Genomic DNA, 17579 nt, shown 5'->3' on the forward strand with positions numbered 1-17579 from the left:
ACATTTTCTATAGCTAAACTGATAGTGGTGCCAAGCAGCTCAAGCTGCTCAAGTTCCCTTCTGTTTCAGCAGGATAATTTTCTAGATTTTCTAGGTTCTCCAATATTGTAGATTTTCACATTACTAGAAGGCTAAAACATTTACTAAGATTATCGAAGTCTCTTGATTTACCTCTCACTTCATGTCCTTTCATCACACTTTTACTAGAAAGTTCTACTCTCCTCTAATGTTTTGGGATTCTTTTTAAAATAAAGACGACCCTTTCCCATTAATTCAAGTCTTGCAAACATTGCCAAAATCTACCCCATTTTCTTTACTGAATGTGAAGACTCTATCATCTTCATTATTATACCAAAATTAATTCTCTAAATTTAAATGAGAATTTAAATTTTCTTCTCAGATGTTTTTAACTGGTTACAGAATTTTTGCCTATATTGAATTAAACATATTTAAATGATCTTGAAAATCCTCTATTCCTCTATTAGGTTTTAGGTGGGAATTCAAGACCAATGCTTCAGTGGTTTTTCTGTGGATTCCAGCAGGAGAAAACGTAGATAGGAATTACTTGTGAAAATTCTGAAATGCCTCAAAAAGAGTTGTGTGCTCTCAAAATTGTGTTTAAATCTACTAGGGGTTAGCTTGGAAAGGTTACTGGGGAGGTAATAGTTACTGAAACAGGAAAAAACCCCATGATATGGTGTGAAAATTACACAGCAGAACTAGACATGAAAAGAATTGAGTTTTGGAGAGCACACAGATTGAAGACGAGCAATTATGAAAAAGTGCAAAGTGACTTCTTTTGTTCTTTTTCTTCTTGTGTAGGGACAGCAACAGATCCAGCTTGACTTGAAGTGAATAGATTTCTTTTCGTAAGATCTTGATTGACCCCTTATTTTCTACAGAACAGTTGTTTTTTTCTGATATAAAAGTGGCAAGGAAGAAAAGGTTATTTTTTAAAATCTCATTTATTGGGTATTTATCAGTCAACAAAATATGTTTTGTAAATTTCCAGGTCAACTAGGACTGTAACAACAGACTTGATTGTTACCATAGCATCAGAAAGTTTTTTTCTTTTTAAATAGAAAGACTAATATTTAACAAGAATGTGTTTGCTAATGCCTTTCAGAAAAAAGAAGAGACTATTTAAAAGGTGGTCATATTTTAGGGATCTGGCTTTTATTGTTACTCTATCCCAGCATAGGATACTACATTTATTAAAAAAAGACATTAACTGATTTTGTGTTTATATTTATTGTCAGCAATACGTCAGTTATGTAAAAATAACCCAGATGAAAATGTAAGACTTGTTACATTTTCCCATCATCTGTATTAACTGAATAAAGCTTAGTGACAATATACACAAATTTGCAGTAGTAGTAGTACGTAAACATTTTGTGCATTAAAAAAGAAATGTACATAATTTAAAAAATAAAAATGCATTACACAATTTACAAATTAACATTAACCAAAAGAAAAGTAAACATTCCTCAGACAGCTGCCTCCTCATTCTACAAAATAAATATTCAAGTAAATTAAGTTAGGCAAAATAAACTCTTAATTCTTAACGATTTACATAAAGGTAAAAAGACAGATTTCCATTTAATTCAAGGTATATTTTACAGTGATTTACACATAGACTTTTTAAATTGCTCTCTTCAAATTGTAAGATTGGAAAAAAAACTTCATTACATTTTGGCAGGAGGAAGGGGGTTTCAAAATTGATGCTTTATACCAAACATAAACAGACTTGTGCAGTTGCATGAAAGCTTCAAAAAGGAACTGCTCCAGGACTCAAAGCAGACACAGTAAGCTAGAAACTACAGTTTTAAAAAGAAAAATATAAACCACCACATCAACAGGAAAATACCTACTTTGCTATTTTCTGAATGGTTTATTTGATCACTGGAAACATTACTTTCACAAACTAATAATCTACAGTAGTGGCTGCTTTAGGCACTGGATTTGTAGAAGCACTCTGATTTTTAAAGCAAATTGCTTTTCATTCTATATTGGTAATTCACATATTATTTACTTCAATTTCAATGCTAGAGGGCTTAATCACCTTTGCAACATTTAGATTTACATAAAATTTCAGCCTTCCTTATAGCCTAGCATTTTTTTCTTGATAATGAGGGAAGCCACTCTGGCTTCAAATTTCCATGCACTTTGTTCATAGAAAAAATAATAATAAAAACACGCTCTAGATTTTAAATGCAGCCCTAGTATGATGCAGATGGGCACCAGATATTCACTGATCAGATATAAAATGTAACACATACTAACATATTTGCATGGATTGCAAAGGCCAAACAGACTTGAAAAACCCTCCTATCTCTCTGTTTATTCATTTAATGTGGTAAGGAAAAGGAGATGTCATACCTTTAAGTTATTAAGTTCTTAGATTTAGGACATAAAAGTCTTCAAGGCAAGAACTAGGCAACAGCTCCTGCTAAGACCAGCCAGTGTCATAAATAAAGATGACTCATTGCCAATGAAAGAAACCCTGTTCCCTCAATGCCCTCTTGGTTCAAAACTATTCGACAACACAGAATCAGACTATTAAAAAACCAGAAATCATTATAAAATCTGTTTCCACGTGTATTTATTGTTCTTTAATACTTTATCATTTTTTCATGGCCTTTTTTTGGTGTCTGCCAAAAGAGGAACCAAGCAGGTTTTTATTGTTTTCTACTCAAGAATGCTGAAAATTAAAATTATCAAGATTTGTATTTTCGCAATGGACCTTTACAAAGTGATGCAAGACTGAATGCTCCAGTCCTGAAACACATATAGGAATGAACCACTGCTGTGGCAGGCAGCCATGAAACTTCATCAGCTGCAGCTCGAACAAGGTATAAAATGAGAAATTAAACCTGCACCAAATATTGTTACCATTGTTCCTCTGCTCATCATTCCCATTTGGGGAAAACCTACGCAGTGGGATGAAGGTAATGTTCTTGATGCAGTAACATCACACTGGTAATATGGCAGTTAAGCTAAAGTAGGACCATAATCTCTCTTGAATATCCACAAAATGCTCATTGGTTTCAAGAATTATTCTACATAGAACAAAGGTTTGTATTTTTAAGAACAGATGTGATGTCCATGAGATTCTTGTCATTGATTTCAGTGGATCTGGGCCAAAGTTTGCAAAGTTAGTTTCACCCAGTGTGCAAAAACTGGTGCTTCTTGAGCAAATAGAGTGATGAGTAGGCAGAAGTGGTTTAGGTTATAAAAAAGACCTGAGAACCTAATATTGAACTTTATGTAACAATTCTTTTTGAGAGGTTGCCTGATAAAGTTTTGTATTGCTTAGTAGTGGCACAGTCACTCGTACGTTCCGGCTGCACACAGAAGCCATTTGAGGAGAATAACCCTTCTCAGGTCATGGAGCACATCCGTAACAGCCATGTCACATGAGTGGCAAGTCAATGAGCTTCATCTTGGAAGCCCAACACTGAAAAGCCATAAGCATGGAAGAGGTTAACAGTGAGTTTTCATACTGCCAGAGTTTTTGAAAAAGTCATGAGTATTAAAATGGCAGAACTATTGATCTTATTGTTTACTTGCCAGTACACTCAGGAGTTTAACTGAATAATTAAAATAGTCTATTGAATTATCCTAATTGGAAAAGACAAAACATCTCTGAGTATTGCACTGCCACTAACAGTGAAAGAGCTCTCATTAACAGAAGGAAAGAAAAGTAAAACCATTTTATTTCAGTTGAACAATCAGAACACCTTTTTAGACAAGAAGTATGTCACTCAGGATTACAGGGCAACCACTTTTCTTTTTCTTTTCTTTTTTTTTCTAACAAAGTTAACAAATATAAAAAATCTAGTCATAAACAGCCTTCAAAGTACAATTAGAAACCAGCAGGACAATCTATACCAGTATAGGTAGGCGGGGCAAGAAACTAGACACTTGTATTACTGCCATGGTGTAGAGTACAAGTGGCTGCTGTGGTGAGGAACGGTGTGTGTACGGCAAACGTCGCAGCTGATTCCATCCCGTCGCAGTCCAAACTAAACACTACTCTCTTCAGCATTCAAGACCTGTCTGCTTGACACTCCTTGCACAAGATACATCATTATCCTTTCTGAAAAGAGGCAGTTTCTATGGCAATACTAGTTAAGTGCATATCATGCTGCACTAATATAGTGCAAAAATTTGCCTTACATGTAGCAAAAAAGATGCAGGCAACACTTTGAGTTAGAGAAAGTAGAAACGTATTGTAACATTTACAGCAGGTATTTTTTCCAGACATCAACCACTAGAAAATAGTGAATCTGAGAATGCCTCCTCTCCGGATGTACACATGAGGCCTTTATAATTTGGAGTGGTAACAGGACAGAATTTTGCAAGTGAGTCATTGCCCTCTGAAATGCAGGTTAACACAAGTTATCATCAACTGGCAAACTGTTGAACTTGCTCAGTGGGTTAATCCCAGTTAAAAGTTAATATTGTACTAAGCACTAAAATGCTCTTCATCACATACATAATCTGATAGAGTAATACATATGGTTCAACCGAGTATATATGTTATGTGTGAATATAGAGTCATAGACAGCTTGGTACAAACTCCTCATGCGTACTGATTATACTTGGTTAATGATGCAGGGGCTTCCAAGTGTTAATACTATGTCAGATACAGTATTCTGGAGGCAGAAGTGGTGCTCTGTTCTAAGACTGAGGAAACACCACAAATCTCCAACTGCAGTGTCTATTAATGTGATTCTGCCTGATTTCTCGGTGCTGATGGTCTAAAGTAAAGCAATAATACCTTGAATATCAGTAGGCATTATGAAATCCATCCTTCTTTATCTATGGTGCAGTTACAAAAAAGAAAAATTCAAAACACTTAATCCACTCCATAGAAAATCCCTGTGGCTTTGGACACCTTCTGATTTCATTCCTATAGTTTAGACTCCATTTGTCACCAAGAGAAGTCACAGTTTACATGTCTGCATCTCCATCATAAGCCAAGGTTAAAGGTTTCAGTCGGTTGTTCTGCCTTCTCTGGGGCTTCTTTGGCTTTTTGCTGAAACAATAAGATAATTTGTAAATAGAAAAAGCAACTAATAAGTCATAAATGAAAGATGACCATGCTGATAATGCATTCAGTTGTTTGTTTATAAAAGCTATAACCATAAAACCTTCACTGGGATCACGAATTATCCCTTTATCAACCCAAAGCAATATCTAATTCAAAGCTCAGTTGTTCAGAAACAAGCTGTTATGATGCTGATGACTTGAAATCCTTGGCAGGTACTCCTGCAACATCACCCAGTTTTCAGAAGAATTCAGAGCCTGCCATGCAATATTTGGTCATGTATCAAAGCTGCAATCAGGTTCTTTTAAATTATGTGACTCAAATATTAAACTGCTCTTGACACATCAAGAGTTTCCACAGGAAAGATCCATCTTTTGATTGGTTTTATCTCATCATACTTGCTGGAATGCCTACAATTAATTCTAGATGTTATAATCAAACCAGTCATTAATAGCAGGTGTATGGTTGTTTGCCATAACATTCCTTGTCTAGCCTTGAATTAGATTTTAATCCAGCAGTATTTCCAATCCATTACATAAAGTTGTAAAAAATTACCAGGCCAAAGGAAAATGAATGTTTATCTATGCTTTAGCACTCATCTTCTTTTAGAGTGTAATGTAAGCATTTCTTTAAATCAGGCCTGTGCATCCTCAGTCTTGTCCAAAATCTTATTTCAGCCATGTCACTTAGGCTGCTCAAATCTGAGTCTTTTATATGAAACTTTTTGTTACAATGACTTGCAGTAGCCACAGGTTCCAGTCCAAATAATCTGTAGTTGTTGAATGCTAATGGATTTCCTTTTCCTCAAGCCCCACTCCCCAAAAAACCAACCAACTAACCAAAACAGAAAGACTACAAAGAAAGCCCAAACAAACAAACCATAACAGCAAAACCAAAACAAACAACAAAACAAACAAACGCACAAAAAACAAGCAATGAATCAAACAAAAAACAAGAAAAAAAAAACCAAATGAATTTTTATATTACCTAGACAGAAGTGAGGTTTTGGGCAAAGTTAAAAAATGGCAAACGCACCCAGAAGCCCCCCAAAACCTACTAATGCAGTACAGCCAAGAGCCTGATGTATACAACCACACTACCCTCACCTTTCACCTGTACTTTCATCTGGATCAGAAATTCCTAACAGGACCTAGAAGACTTCAGGGAGCACATTCTCAAAGGTGACTTGTTAAAAACAGAATTCTTTCATGTATTAAAAAGATGAGAAAGCTTTCAGATTTTTTCTGGTTCTGTATGTCTATATCTTGTCAGATATAAAATATGATTTTTCTGGTTACTCAATGTCTTTGCTGCTATTTCTCTCAGCATTTTTTGATACAGACACAATAAAATTATTCTGGACATTGTATATATCAACCAAGATAAACTGAGCAAAAGTGAGCTGCACACTAAGCTACCCCATGTTTGTAAGTTCTTATACGTTCAGAAGAATATGTGGTGATCCATCATCTAGAGTGCAACCAGAAACTGCTAACCTGAGTCTGGACAAAAGGACAAGGCAAATTAAACACTGCAGTTCACAGAAGTGTCTGCAGTTTCTAGAGCAGCAGATGTAAACATTTTCATTACAGTCTATGAGGGGACTGTTTTCTTATAAATAATTAAAGAACTCACCAGGCTAGATAGATCATAGAAACAATAAAGATGAGTAAAACAAATGCACCAGCAGCTACACCATAAACCCAGGTCTTCAGCCTCCCATCTAAAAGGAATGAATGTTAGTCAGTAGTGTTTGAGTTAGTCTAGTTGAATTATTAGTTCTGATATAGCATAGAAATACTTTAATAATCCAAAATAAATGTCTTGAGTAGCAATTACAGTTTAATCAGAGTAAATATTGTTAAATAACTGAGCAATGACTTCTCTGTGCTCTGCTTTTCAGTTGGGGTCAGGATAATTCAAATGGAACTGAGATCTGGGGTAGAGGCAGCAGGTGAGAGACCCAGAAACTCAGCTTTGGGTCTCCCTAGTAGTGAGCAATCCCAGGGCAGTGCATCAGCCTAGGACTCATTTAGTATCACTTTCTATTCTAGCTCTGGTAAAGCAATCTGTCTATTATATTAATTCTTGTTCCTATTTACTTGTATGTTTTTAAATGCCCTTAGCATGCTGTACATCATCCATCCCTTAGCTGCACATACACAACCTTTACTACTGCATAAAGAAGCAAAATTTTAAATTTTCTTTCCCTACTAAATGCAAGTTTTGCTGTTATAAATAGCTTCTCCTCACAAAGTAAAAATACACAAAAAAAATCCTAGCCCATGCTCCTAAATAAAACAACTGTTTGTTGATAAGGACTGTATTTATGTGCAGCCGGTGCAGTTTGTATTTTGGACATGTCCCTGGAGATTTGGGCATACATACCACTCTCCTTCTTGCCTCAGGAAAAGAAAGAGGAAAATGATGTGGCTTTGTCTATGGGGTTTTGCTTTGCCCCCCATATCACAACTAAAGGAGTGCATGCTTTTTGAGTCACCAGTTTTATCCAACTCATTTTTCAAATTTCTAAATGGCTTTTTGCAAGCATTGTTTTCCAGGAGATTAGCTAGCCTTGTTGCATCTCCTTGACAATAAAAAAATAACCTTTATAAAACTGAATTATTTCATATTCAAGTTGTACAAGTTTTATTTCATGAAGTTGTGTGTATTTTCAATGTAAGGAACTACAGCTAAAATTTTTCTGACCGAACACTTAGTGCTTCTTGTTAGCTCTTCAGAACCAAAAGACACCATCAATGCAGTTTTTATTTCCACAATGATATTAACAGAAGTTAGACTAAGATTGCTTGGTTACACAGTAGTGCTCTCCATTGCTATGCAGTTAAGCTCAGGCCTTCTGGGCTGCAGCAATGCAAAGTCTTGCTGTCATGTGGACAAGTTGTTCAAGACTAATCAATATCAGAACATTTTCCCTTCATTACCTTAATCAACCTAATGAAACATCATAACTGATAATAACTGACATAACTTAAATAACGGATCCATTAAAGATTAATGGAACAGTAGATTTGACCTGACAAATCCTATGATACAATAATATCAATGAGAAGAATTCAGAATTTAGAACTGCTAAATAGGTTAGTTTCCTCTCTCCTTGCTTTGTTCCCATTAGTAAATGTAAGAGGCTTAGGTTTTTTTTCAGGTTGGCTTCTTTTAAAATAGTTACATCTCCTTGGAAAAAAGGCTGGCAATGTCTTGTGTACAGATTTATTTGGTTTTGTCAAAGCAAGGAACTCTGCTAATGAGGTCATTCCTATTATGCAACTACTGACCTCTGACTCGGGCTTTCTGAATTCTCTCTGGACAGATTATTTCTAAGTATGCAAGGGAATTGGAATCTCAGATTCATCTTTTTGTGGTAATACCTCAGCTCAGACATTTGAAGAGAACAGTTTTAATACCTTATTTTCTGGAACTGCAATGTAATTTGTGGAAGAAAATGAAAGACCTATTTTAGATCTAGACTTAGAAACTGTGAGGAAAAATGATAATCATGCCAGAGTAAACCCAAACCTTTCCAATATATATCCAATCCTGAAATAAAACAATCAGCCTTAATCTCATCAGAACTGGAAAATATTCACTTTCTCTCACATTTGCTCATAACTTCACTGCATAAAGTGTTCATTCTGTTAAACATGTTTAAGGTTATCTGAACTGAGCTATGTCTCCTTCTCAACTCAAATGACATAAAATTGGTGAGATTTCATGAAGTTTCTCAAACATACCTTGCTCCAAAACCCCCCCTGAGCTCACATGAGCATTCATATTCCTAAACTGTTGAAGGTGACTGTCTGATATTTGCTTATTGCTATCACTCTGCATGCTACAACATGCCCTCTGGCATTTTCAGGAGGGGTTAGCTAAAATGAATAAATGATAACATATTTGGTAAGATGTTGTTTTTTAAACGAGGACCAGAAAAGTTTGATTTTCTATTTTTTATTTTTTATTAAAGTACTTGGAGTAAAGACTATTTTTATTGCAGGTATCAAATATAATATCAAAGTACAAATAATAGTAAATACTATTATTAGTAGTAGTATTAGTAGTAGGACTAATGGGATCTAATATAAGTATTTCTAATTTCTAGCCCAAACATTATTTAATCTGCATATTAGAAATATTTTTATAAATCTTAACTTGAAATACCTTATGGATTATGCATGTAAAGATATTACTTTCAATTCTGCAATTAAAAACATCAAAAAACCCTTTAGAAATAAATGACCACACTAATACCCAAGTATATTAGTATATTTAGCCCTATGTGACTTAAGAGACACTTAAGATGATAACCAATTGCTCTCTTCCATGTTAATAATATTTTGGACAAGCAACATATCTCTAATGTGAAAATATTTTGTTAATTAATTTTTTATTGCAAATATTTAGTAAGACTAAAAATATTTACTGACATCTGATTACATGATGGACTTTATGAAGTATTTTTTATTAAATAACTTATATTTTACACTCTTGCATGTAAGTTTTTGCACAGCTCTAAAGAACATGGTCCATCATAAAAGAAAATACTGCTCATAGATACTTAGACCAGGCCTACGTTAAATATCAGTAATATGGTTAGCATTTGACTAACATGAATTAGATAGGGATATGTCAGAAAAGCATTAGCATACCTATACCAATTATTTTCATACAATTTGTGCTATGTCAGTAAATTTTAAGAAGCCTTTACTATTTGCATTCTTCAGTGCTATCCTTTCATTCCTCTGTCAAGAGAATTATTGTTTAAGATATCACAATTTAATATACTGGCTTGCACCTTTGCAGCAAACTCACAGTCACATTTCAAATAGCTTCCGTGAATTTTAACAGGAAGAGTGACTAAAAGGAAATCTGCAATATATGATTTCACTAAATATATTGATGGAGTAGTGACAGGGCTTGGTGTTTACTATGTTTCTTCCTATTTTTTCAGTGAGAGTATGTCTGCCTTCTCAAATGAACAGTCAAGGGTTCTTGTGGTCTTCCTAGGTACACAAAAATATGAAAGCCAGACCCTGCAGCAGTACTTAGCACTAAAACTGCTCATTGCATGACTTCACCTGGCCCAAAAGGCTGCAGAAACCAGGTCCTTCCTCGTCCTGTCTGGTTACTGGAAGGCTGGGTAGGGTTCACAGCTCGACTGGTTTTCACATCTCCCTTTTTGTCCTCCATGGTGGGGATGACCACCACCGGGATGAGAGTGCACTGCTGGAGTGTGCCATCAGAGGACATCACTTCAGTGTATCCGTCTTCACAACTGCATGTCCTGGTCTGCAGGGAACAAGTGTTTTACAAGGTGTAGTGGAAAAACAAGGTTTTCTGTGAGCCATAAAGCATAGCAACATGGATGACTGGAAGATAAGACTGTTTTGATGAGTGCTAGCCAGAAGAGTACTGCTTTGTATATTTTTATGCAAGTTCATACCATATCAACTCTTTAACATTAAATTGAAAAGTAGAAAATGGTGCAAGGTGGGTTTTAACAAATTTGTGACTTGTAAAATCACTGAAAATACTTTTTGTTGGCATAATCTTTGTAATCAAGAGATGTGTGGGAAGGCCTCCTGGGGGTGCTCCATGCTCCAATGCAGTAGCACATACCTCACTGCAGTAAGCGTGGGGCTGGCTGCACGGTGGGTTACATGACCTGTCAGCATCTGGTTGGCGCATCACTAAACAGCCCCCTGTAGGACAGAAAATCATATTTTCACATGGCAATACCTCACCACTGCTGAAATTACTTGCTGCACTGTATCATGGATGACAATCTTGTCGCTAATTTGAGTGTAAGAGTCCTTCTTTTCGAGGGTGAAGCATAATTGGAATCAAATGTTTTCTTATATGTAGAGTAAGGATACAGCACATGTATTTAATTCCACGTGCATTTTAGAGAACTAATATTTGGCAACAGAGCCTTTTGCTTTCCCCTTTTTTTAGATTGCCCAAAAAACCAATTTAAATGCTTTGTTGTACTCAAGGGAACAGATTTGGTTCTCTAGAGCCCTCCTTATGACTTACATATTGAAACTGTGGCCACAATAGAAATAAAAACACCTTTTTTATTTATATCTTTTCCTGTTGAACTGCAAACAAGTTGCTCATCCTGTTTATGAAAGGATACCTGTTTTCCGCTGCTACTGGGTCACTTTTACACATGCCTTTATGAATCAAGGCTTCATGTTAGTCTGAGATTTTACGAAGGAAAGCAGATTTATCAGTAAAGCGTGTACTGAATATTACAATACTGATGATATTGTGGGTTTCAGTCTTTTTTCTTTTTATACAGGCCTAGTTTTCATTTCTACAGCTTTATATACAGTGCAGTTATTGTTATGGACCAGTACACACCATCAGGATTTCACTATCACTTCAGCCAGAATGACTTTAAAATACATTTAGAATCAGTTTGAATTTACCTGTTTCCTTTTAGCTTATAGAAGAGAGATATACATCACATTGTTTAAAATTTAGACTGCTACAGGACAACTTATCATGCATCTCCCATATTAATACTATTTTTATACTGGTGTGATGTGATGATGAAATCCTGCTAGCTGAGGTTGGTCACAACCATAGCAGATGCAGTTAGTTGTGGTTACGCAGATCCAAGTGTTAACGGGATGGCTGATGAAGAACAAAGAAAACCCTGCTGGTTGCCATAAGTTTTCCCCACCCCCAGAAAAGAAAATCATACATCCTAGCATACAAATCACATGCCTGTGGGAATCTATGTAATAAAATATCAGTCATCCAAGGAAGCAGAAGGAAAGAGTTGCCTCATCGCCCATGGGAAATAACACCTTCAAGTAAAAAAGAACTATTCAGCACAGTGATATTATGCAAGTGAGTAAATAGAAAAAGACCTTAAAATACCAACAGAACTCACAATAATTATTTAATAATGTCTGAATTAAAATACACTATGTTGAATCCAAATGTGCAAGAATAAGGCTGACAAGACAGTAATGGATGATATGGGTTCTATTCTTCTGAATCAAAATAGGTGATCTCATTTTAAATCAATGGTGTATGTGCGTCTATCACATGAATGAGCTCATAAATACTGTAGTTTATACAAAACCCTTTCAGAAAATGTACAAATGCAAATTAAAATCTGGTTCACTACTGTGTATTTAATGTAGAGAAGTTCCCTCTATGTTGTATATTAGTACAATAGAAGTACTGTGTTTGAAAACTATCATAAAATCCATTAGAACCATATTTTTGCATTTAACAGAAACATATGAAAAACATAGTTTTGTGTTGCATGGGTAGGGTTGCAATGGAGCCCAGTGATGCATTGAATATTCCATTAGTCTTCCATTCAAATCAGAAATTTATCACAGCTTAAAGCCACATACAAACAAACTTTGAAAAAAAAAGTGATACAATATAGGTCTGAGGTTTGTCTGCCTTGGAGATCCCATTATGAAAAATCTACCAATAATACAGAGTCATATTTTGTCTTCCCTAAAATTTATCACAAGGCTGTATTCAATCACATCAGAATAAATTAGTATTTTCATGTGACTGTGATTTATGAATATACTCTAATTTTAACATCTCAGAGCTGTAATCTCCAAGATGCTATTTACTCCAAATCCTATAGGACATTTCATAGATAATATCCTATATTAATCTCAATAAGAATTCTCTCTTATAGTTTTCCTTACCATAGAAGGATCTTAGCTAAGCAGGAAGCAATCAAGGTGCATGGATAATGATCTGTTGCAATTCTTGTGAACAAGATGTGTTTTAATAGTCCTACACAAGGTTGCAAGAGACTTTGAGTTATTATTTCAACACCTTGTAAAAATAACACAAATATTTTATTTCTACTGTCACAACAGAGAGTAGTGGTGGACTCCACCATGAATAAGTATTGTGGTGGCAATAAATTACAGTTCCTCTGCTGTGAGTGACCTGACAACAGCTGGCATTGAGGATATTTTTACAGTCTCTGGGATTCTTTTACTATGACTTGGTCTGACACAAAAATTATTTACATAAATGCATAACTCTTTGCTTAAATGAATCCCTATTGCCAATATATAAATCCATATAAATAGATTCATATGAAAGTTTTCTTCTGAGATCTCAGTCGTTCCTAATTCATGTTTTTTGTGCTTTGGCTTGCACAAAATGTCACAACATCCCATAGCAGTCCATTACGTATCCTGATATAGATTTATGGCATCGAAGTAAAGAAATAAACTCATATTAGTACATTTATTAAAATTTTATATTTTGTAACATATATGGATGATACTATCAAATTGTGCAACTTTCTCTGCCTTTTTATAGGCACTGGAATGACCTGTAATACATAAAAATCATATTTGTTGTAGGGCCTGAAACCCTACATTTGAAAGTGTAAAGATGCCTATGGTAAAAAAAACCCCAACTGTATACAACATAAAATATTTCAGGTCCACTACATAAAATAATATTTATATTTACCATAAGCATTACATGCTGCATGATTCTAGAAAACAAACAACATCTTTAATATGCAAAAAGATTATTTTGATTCATACCCAGGAAGGGTGGGGGGGTGGGTGTTTTGGTTTGTTGGGAAAACACATTTTCCACCTGTTTTTGAGATTTTTTTTTTTTGTGTATATAAATTAGGAGTTACCTGTGACGTTTAAACCATCTGACCTTTGGCACCACACAGTCCGAGAAGATCCCTTCCATGGGCTAGCCATCCACTTGTACTCGTAGCACTGCCCATCTGCACACAGAGAACATTCACATTTCAAGATATTTAATGACAATGTTTGAGACTACCATGGGCAGCAGCCACGCTCATCAGCTGACCATACTAATTTTGTGGTCACACTCACTATGATTAATGGCTTTTACAGCTGTTAAGTATGCCCCTTTCTCCTTCATCCAGCACTGAACCACACATGTGGAGCTCCCAGGGTCTCCTGCACTTACTGGACACATGGAGAGTAGACCAGATGTGCCTGAAACACTAACTAGGATTATGAGCAAGCCTAATGCAGTAAATGGGTACAAGAAATGCTTCCAATAAGCTCATAATGGTTGTGGCCCATCTGTTGTGCAAAACTCATTTAGGGGTCCGCTTCCTTTCCTGGTGACACAAAGCTTCAGCCAGTGGTCCAGGGCTGGGTGAAGTGGCTGGGGCTGCATCTGGCTCCATGTCTCAGCTCTTCTGTGCACATCTCATATGGTCTGGGATATCTGGAATCATGGAGTCCTTCTGCACCTTAGCTCTCTATCATAAATATAAAATTCCTTTTTGTCTGATCCAGCCTCTGAATGGCCAAGTTGATATAGGAAACTACTTTTCTTAGACAATGTGTCAACTAGCAGTAGTAAGCATGGCTGAGATATTTTAATGATATTGTCATGCAATCAACAATTCAAAGAAATCTAAATCTGGTTATGAATCAAAACTCAGAGATTTCTTTTTGTTAATGTTACTAAGTGTATAGGGAAACTCTTTGTCCTATACAAAAAGAAATATCATTAAAAAAGAATAATTCTAGAGGAGTAGCATATGATAGTTACCACTTCAAAGTTTTTCTCTTTATGTTTGATCTATGGAAAACAACAATTTAGGTGCATTTCTGTTTATCAAATTTCCATTTGCCTAAAATTGCTACTACGAACAGAGAGAAAACAAAATTATGGTTGTTCTGTATTTTTTTCTTACAGGAACCAGCCTTAAGTATATTTTGGTGCTTACCATTGCATGGTCTTGTTTCCAAAGCCTGTTCTGGACAGAGATGTTGATTCTCCAAGTCCTGAATGATCACTGCTCTAGATCGGACTTGTACTCCTCCAAAACCAAGATCCTCACCATTAAAACAGGTTAGCTGGCAAAGGCTCCATTCTGACCACTCTCTCAAGTAACAGTCCCCTGTCAAAGAGCAGTTTTATAATATGAATGATCATTGTATGCGAAGAGTTTTTTTCACTGAATATGTCTTAAAAAAAGTCCCAAGTACAGTTTTTTAATTTTCCTTCCTTTTAGTTCCTTTCCTTCCTCTTTTTAAACTTGACTCATAGTGTAGAAATCATAACATTTTGATACTCTCTGAATGTCTGTGTCATAGAAAATATTACAAAGATTGTACAAGGGCCCATTTGTTCTAAAGCAGTTCTAGTTTCTTGTAGCATTCCCATGAGATCACCCTCATTATGAATCTCTTTGCAATGCTCTACCCAATGTCTAGATTTATGTACACTTTAAGATATTGTGCATTTTATGTCTTATGCTAAATTTACATATTTTTTCAATTCTTCTTTGATCTTAGAAAACATTGTCTAGTATTAAGAAGACTAATTATTGTTTATCTTTCTCTAAATAGACATAGAAGCAACTGATGGAAGATCCTTTACAAGAAAGGGAAATGGGAACATGATTAAAATGTCTGTTCTTGCTATTTCATGTTAGGATAATAGACCTGTAGAATTCTATAGTGTAAAACTGAAAAATCAAATTATACTAATGACACTAATTAGCACAATCAGCTACAGAACATTTAAGGAAGATCTGAGGCACAACACAAAGAAACCATTTTGTTAAAACAGTAGAAAATGGGACTAGACTGTGCACAAACTCACAAATAAACCTCTTAGTTCTCATTATTTCAGAGAGAAAGCCATTAAAAATTCATGCTACCTTGCATTATACTGATGACAGATATAATCAGTACTGTGTTGACCGGATGCCTGATTAATGAAGGAATTTTATTTGCCAACCTTAGGAAAGCATGCAAAGAAATGAATAATTGACGAACTGATGTATACATAATAGGAAAACAAGTAGTGATTTTTGGAAACATTAGCTGGAGCGTATCATTAGCACATCCCCACAGGGCAGTTATTCTTGCTGGCTAAATGTGAGATTGTTGAAGAACAGGTCCCTGCTCAGCAAAATTTTTAAAGCAATCAATAAGTCACTATATGTTTTTTATAAAATTCACTAATATGAAAACATAACTGCAGTTTCTGTATTCTTCCAGTTTCCATTTAAGAAGCAAAAATAGATGAAAATTATGCAAATGGAATGCAATGTACAAAGCAGTGATGGAAATCTCTCAATTTCTTATTAATTTCTATTTATTGTGACAACTTTACCTTCAGTCCAATCTGAAAAAACTCTGGGAAAGAGGAGAGTTTCAAGAGAATGAAAATAGAGTGCTGTATGAAATGATAGCTACATTAGAACTGAAGGAGTTTATCACCTCTTCTGAAGACTCATCATTAATAGCTATTGAAAAACAGCAATATACTTCAAATTCTACAAGTAAGTGTTTGGAATGAACTGGAGTATTTTTACTGGAAATTAAACGGCTCTTATATGATCTTAATCCTTCTCATTATGAGCAACATGGACCTGATCATTCAAAACAGCTCCTTTAGATTCAGTTCACAAAGGCAATGATAGAGCATGTCACATCGAGAGAGCTAAACAACTAGAGGCACTCATGTTTTCTCAGAGATCAAAACTTTAGTTTCATTTTGAATAAAACCTCTAAAGAAAAAAAATAAGAGATCTTAGCTTATCTTCCTTAGACACCCATAAAAGGCATCAAGTTTTTAGCCACTGGTAAAAGTATTAATAAAGCTGTTACATAGTCTACACACTTAATACTAATATTTATCTGTAAACCAACACCCTTTCTTATAGAGTTAAATATAGGGTTTATTTCAATGGATTTTGTGAAAAATATATACAAAATAGATACAAACTGTGACAGAGAGATCATGTCTTTTATAAATTTAAAATCTAGTATTTTTTCTAATTGATTGATTATCATGAAGCCACTCCTAAAAAGTAACTCTGTTGGTCATTTGATAGACAAATCCAATCAGTAAAGCAGATGAAAAAGATTTAATTGCCTGTGGCTAATGCTAGGCCCTAACAGCTATAATGACACCCAAGCAATCTTGAAATGCAACATCTGTTTGAACAGCTTTATTACCTGGACAAGGGAAAGTGCAGGTTTCCTCAAGTATTATCTTCTTGTCACCATCTATAATAGGCTCTATGTCTCCACAGAATTCCTCATCTACTATTTTGCCAACATCTTCAATGGATCCATCATAAACCACACAGGAGATGTTCCTCACTCGTGTTCCCTCTCCACACTGAGCATCCTACAGAAGGAGAACATATATTGATTAATACTGAACAGAAGAAAGTGCCAAAAGACTAGATCAGAGTTACATGTCACTCTATCTCCTAGTATTTCTACTTAACTACTTATTCATTCCAATAAGGAGAAAAAAGAAGATAACAAAGAGAAGACATGATTCACTTTTGAAACAAAAAACAAAACCCAAGCGAAAATTTCTGCTCACTGTTACTTATTTCTTAAATTACAGAGCTAATTATGCCTTTGAATTACAACCAGAGCAGTATGTCAAGTGAAGATCTCTTTTAATATGTAAATATATTTCTGCTGATATTCTTTTACAATAAACGTATTTAAATTATTAGCAAAGAAGCTGC

The 17579-nt window shown here is 35.1% G+C and overlaps 1 protein-coding gene across 1 annotated transcript in view; it reads right to left on the reverse strand.

The window, feature by feature from the left end:
- Nucleotides 1-1159: 1159 nt before the first annotated feature.
- The window catches only part of THSD7A (thrombospondin type 1 domain containing 7A), a 254685-nt gene continuing 238265 nt past the window's right edge, over nucleotides 1160-17579 (reverse strand). Inside the window, exons 24-30 of the mRNA XM_059475319.1 lie at nucleotides 17050-17224; nucleotides 14805-14978; nucleotides 13725-13820; nucleotides 10688-10770; nucleotides 10147-10357; nucleotides 6689-6776; nucleotides 1160-5041 (exon numbers count right to left, since the gene is read on the reverse strand). Coding sequence (XP_059331302.1) covers nucleotides 4957-5041; nucleotides 6689-6776; nucleotides 10147-10357; nucleotides 10688-10770; nucleotides 13725-13820; nucleotides 14805-14978; nucleotides 17050-17224 — 912 coding nt within the window. The 3' untranslated portion in view covers nucleotides 1160-4956. The remainder of the gene's footprint in view (nucleotides 5042-6688; nucleotides 6777-10146; nucleotides 10358-10687; nucleotides 10771-13724; nucleotides 13821-14804; nucleotides 14979-17049; nucleotides 17225-17579) is intronic.

This window comes from Ammospiza nelsoni, chromosome 1 (genome assembly GCF_027579445.1).
Source record: "Ammospiza nelsoni isolate bAmmNel1 chromosome 1, bAmmNel1.pri, whole genome shotgun sequence".
Taxonomy (NCBI): Eukaryota; Metazoa; Chordata; class Aves; order Passeriformes; family Passerellidae; genus Ammospiza; species Ammospiza nelsoni.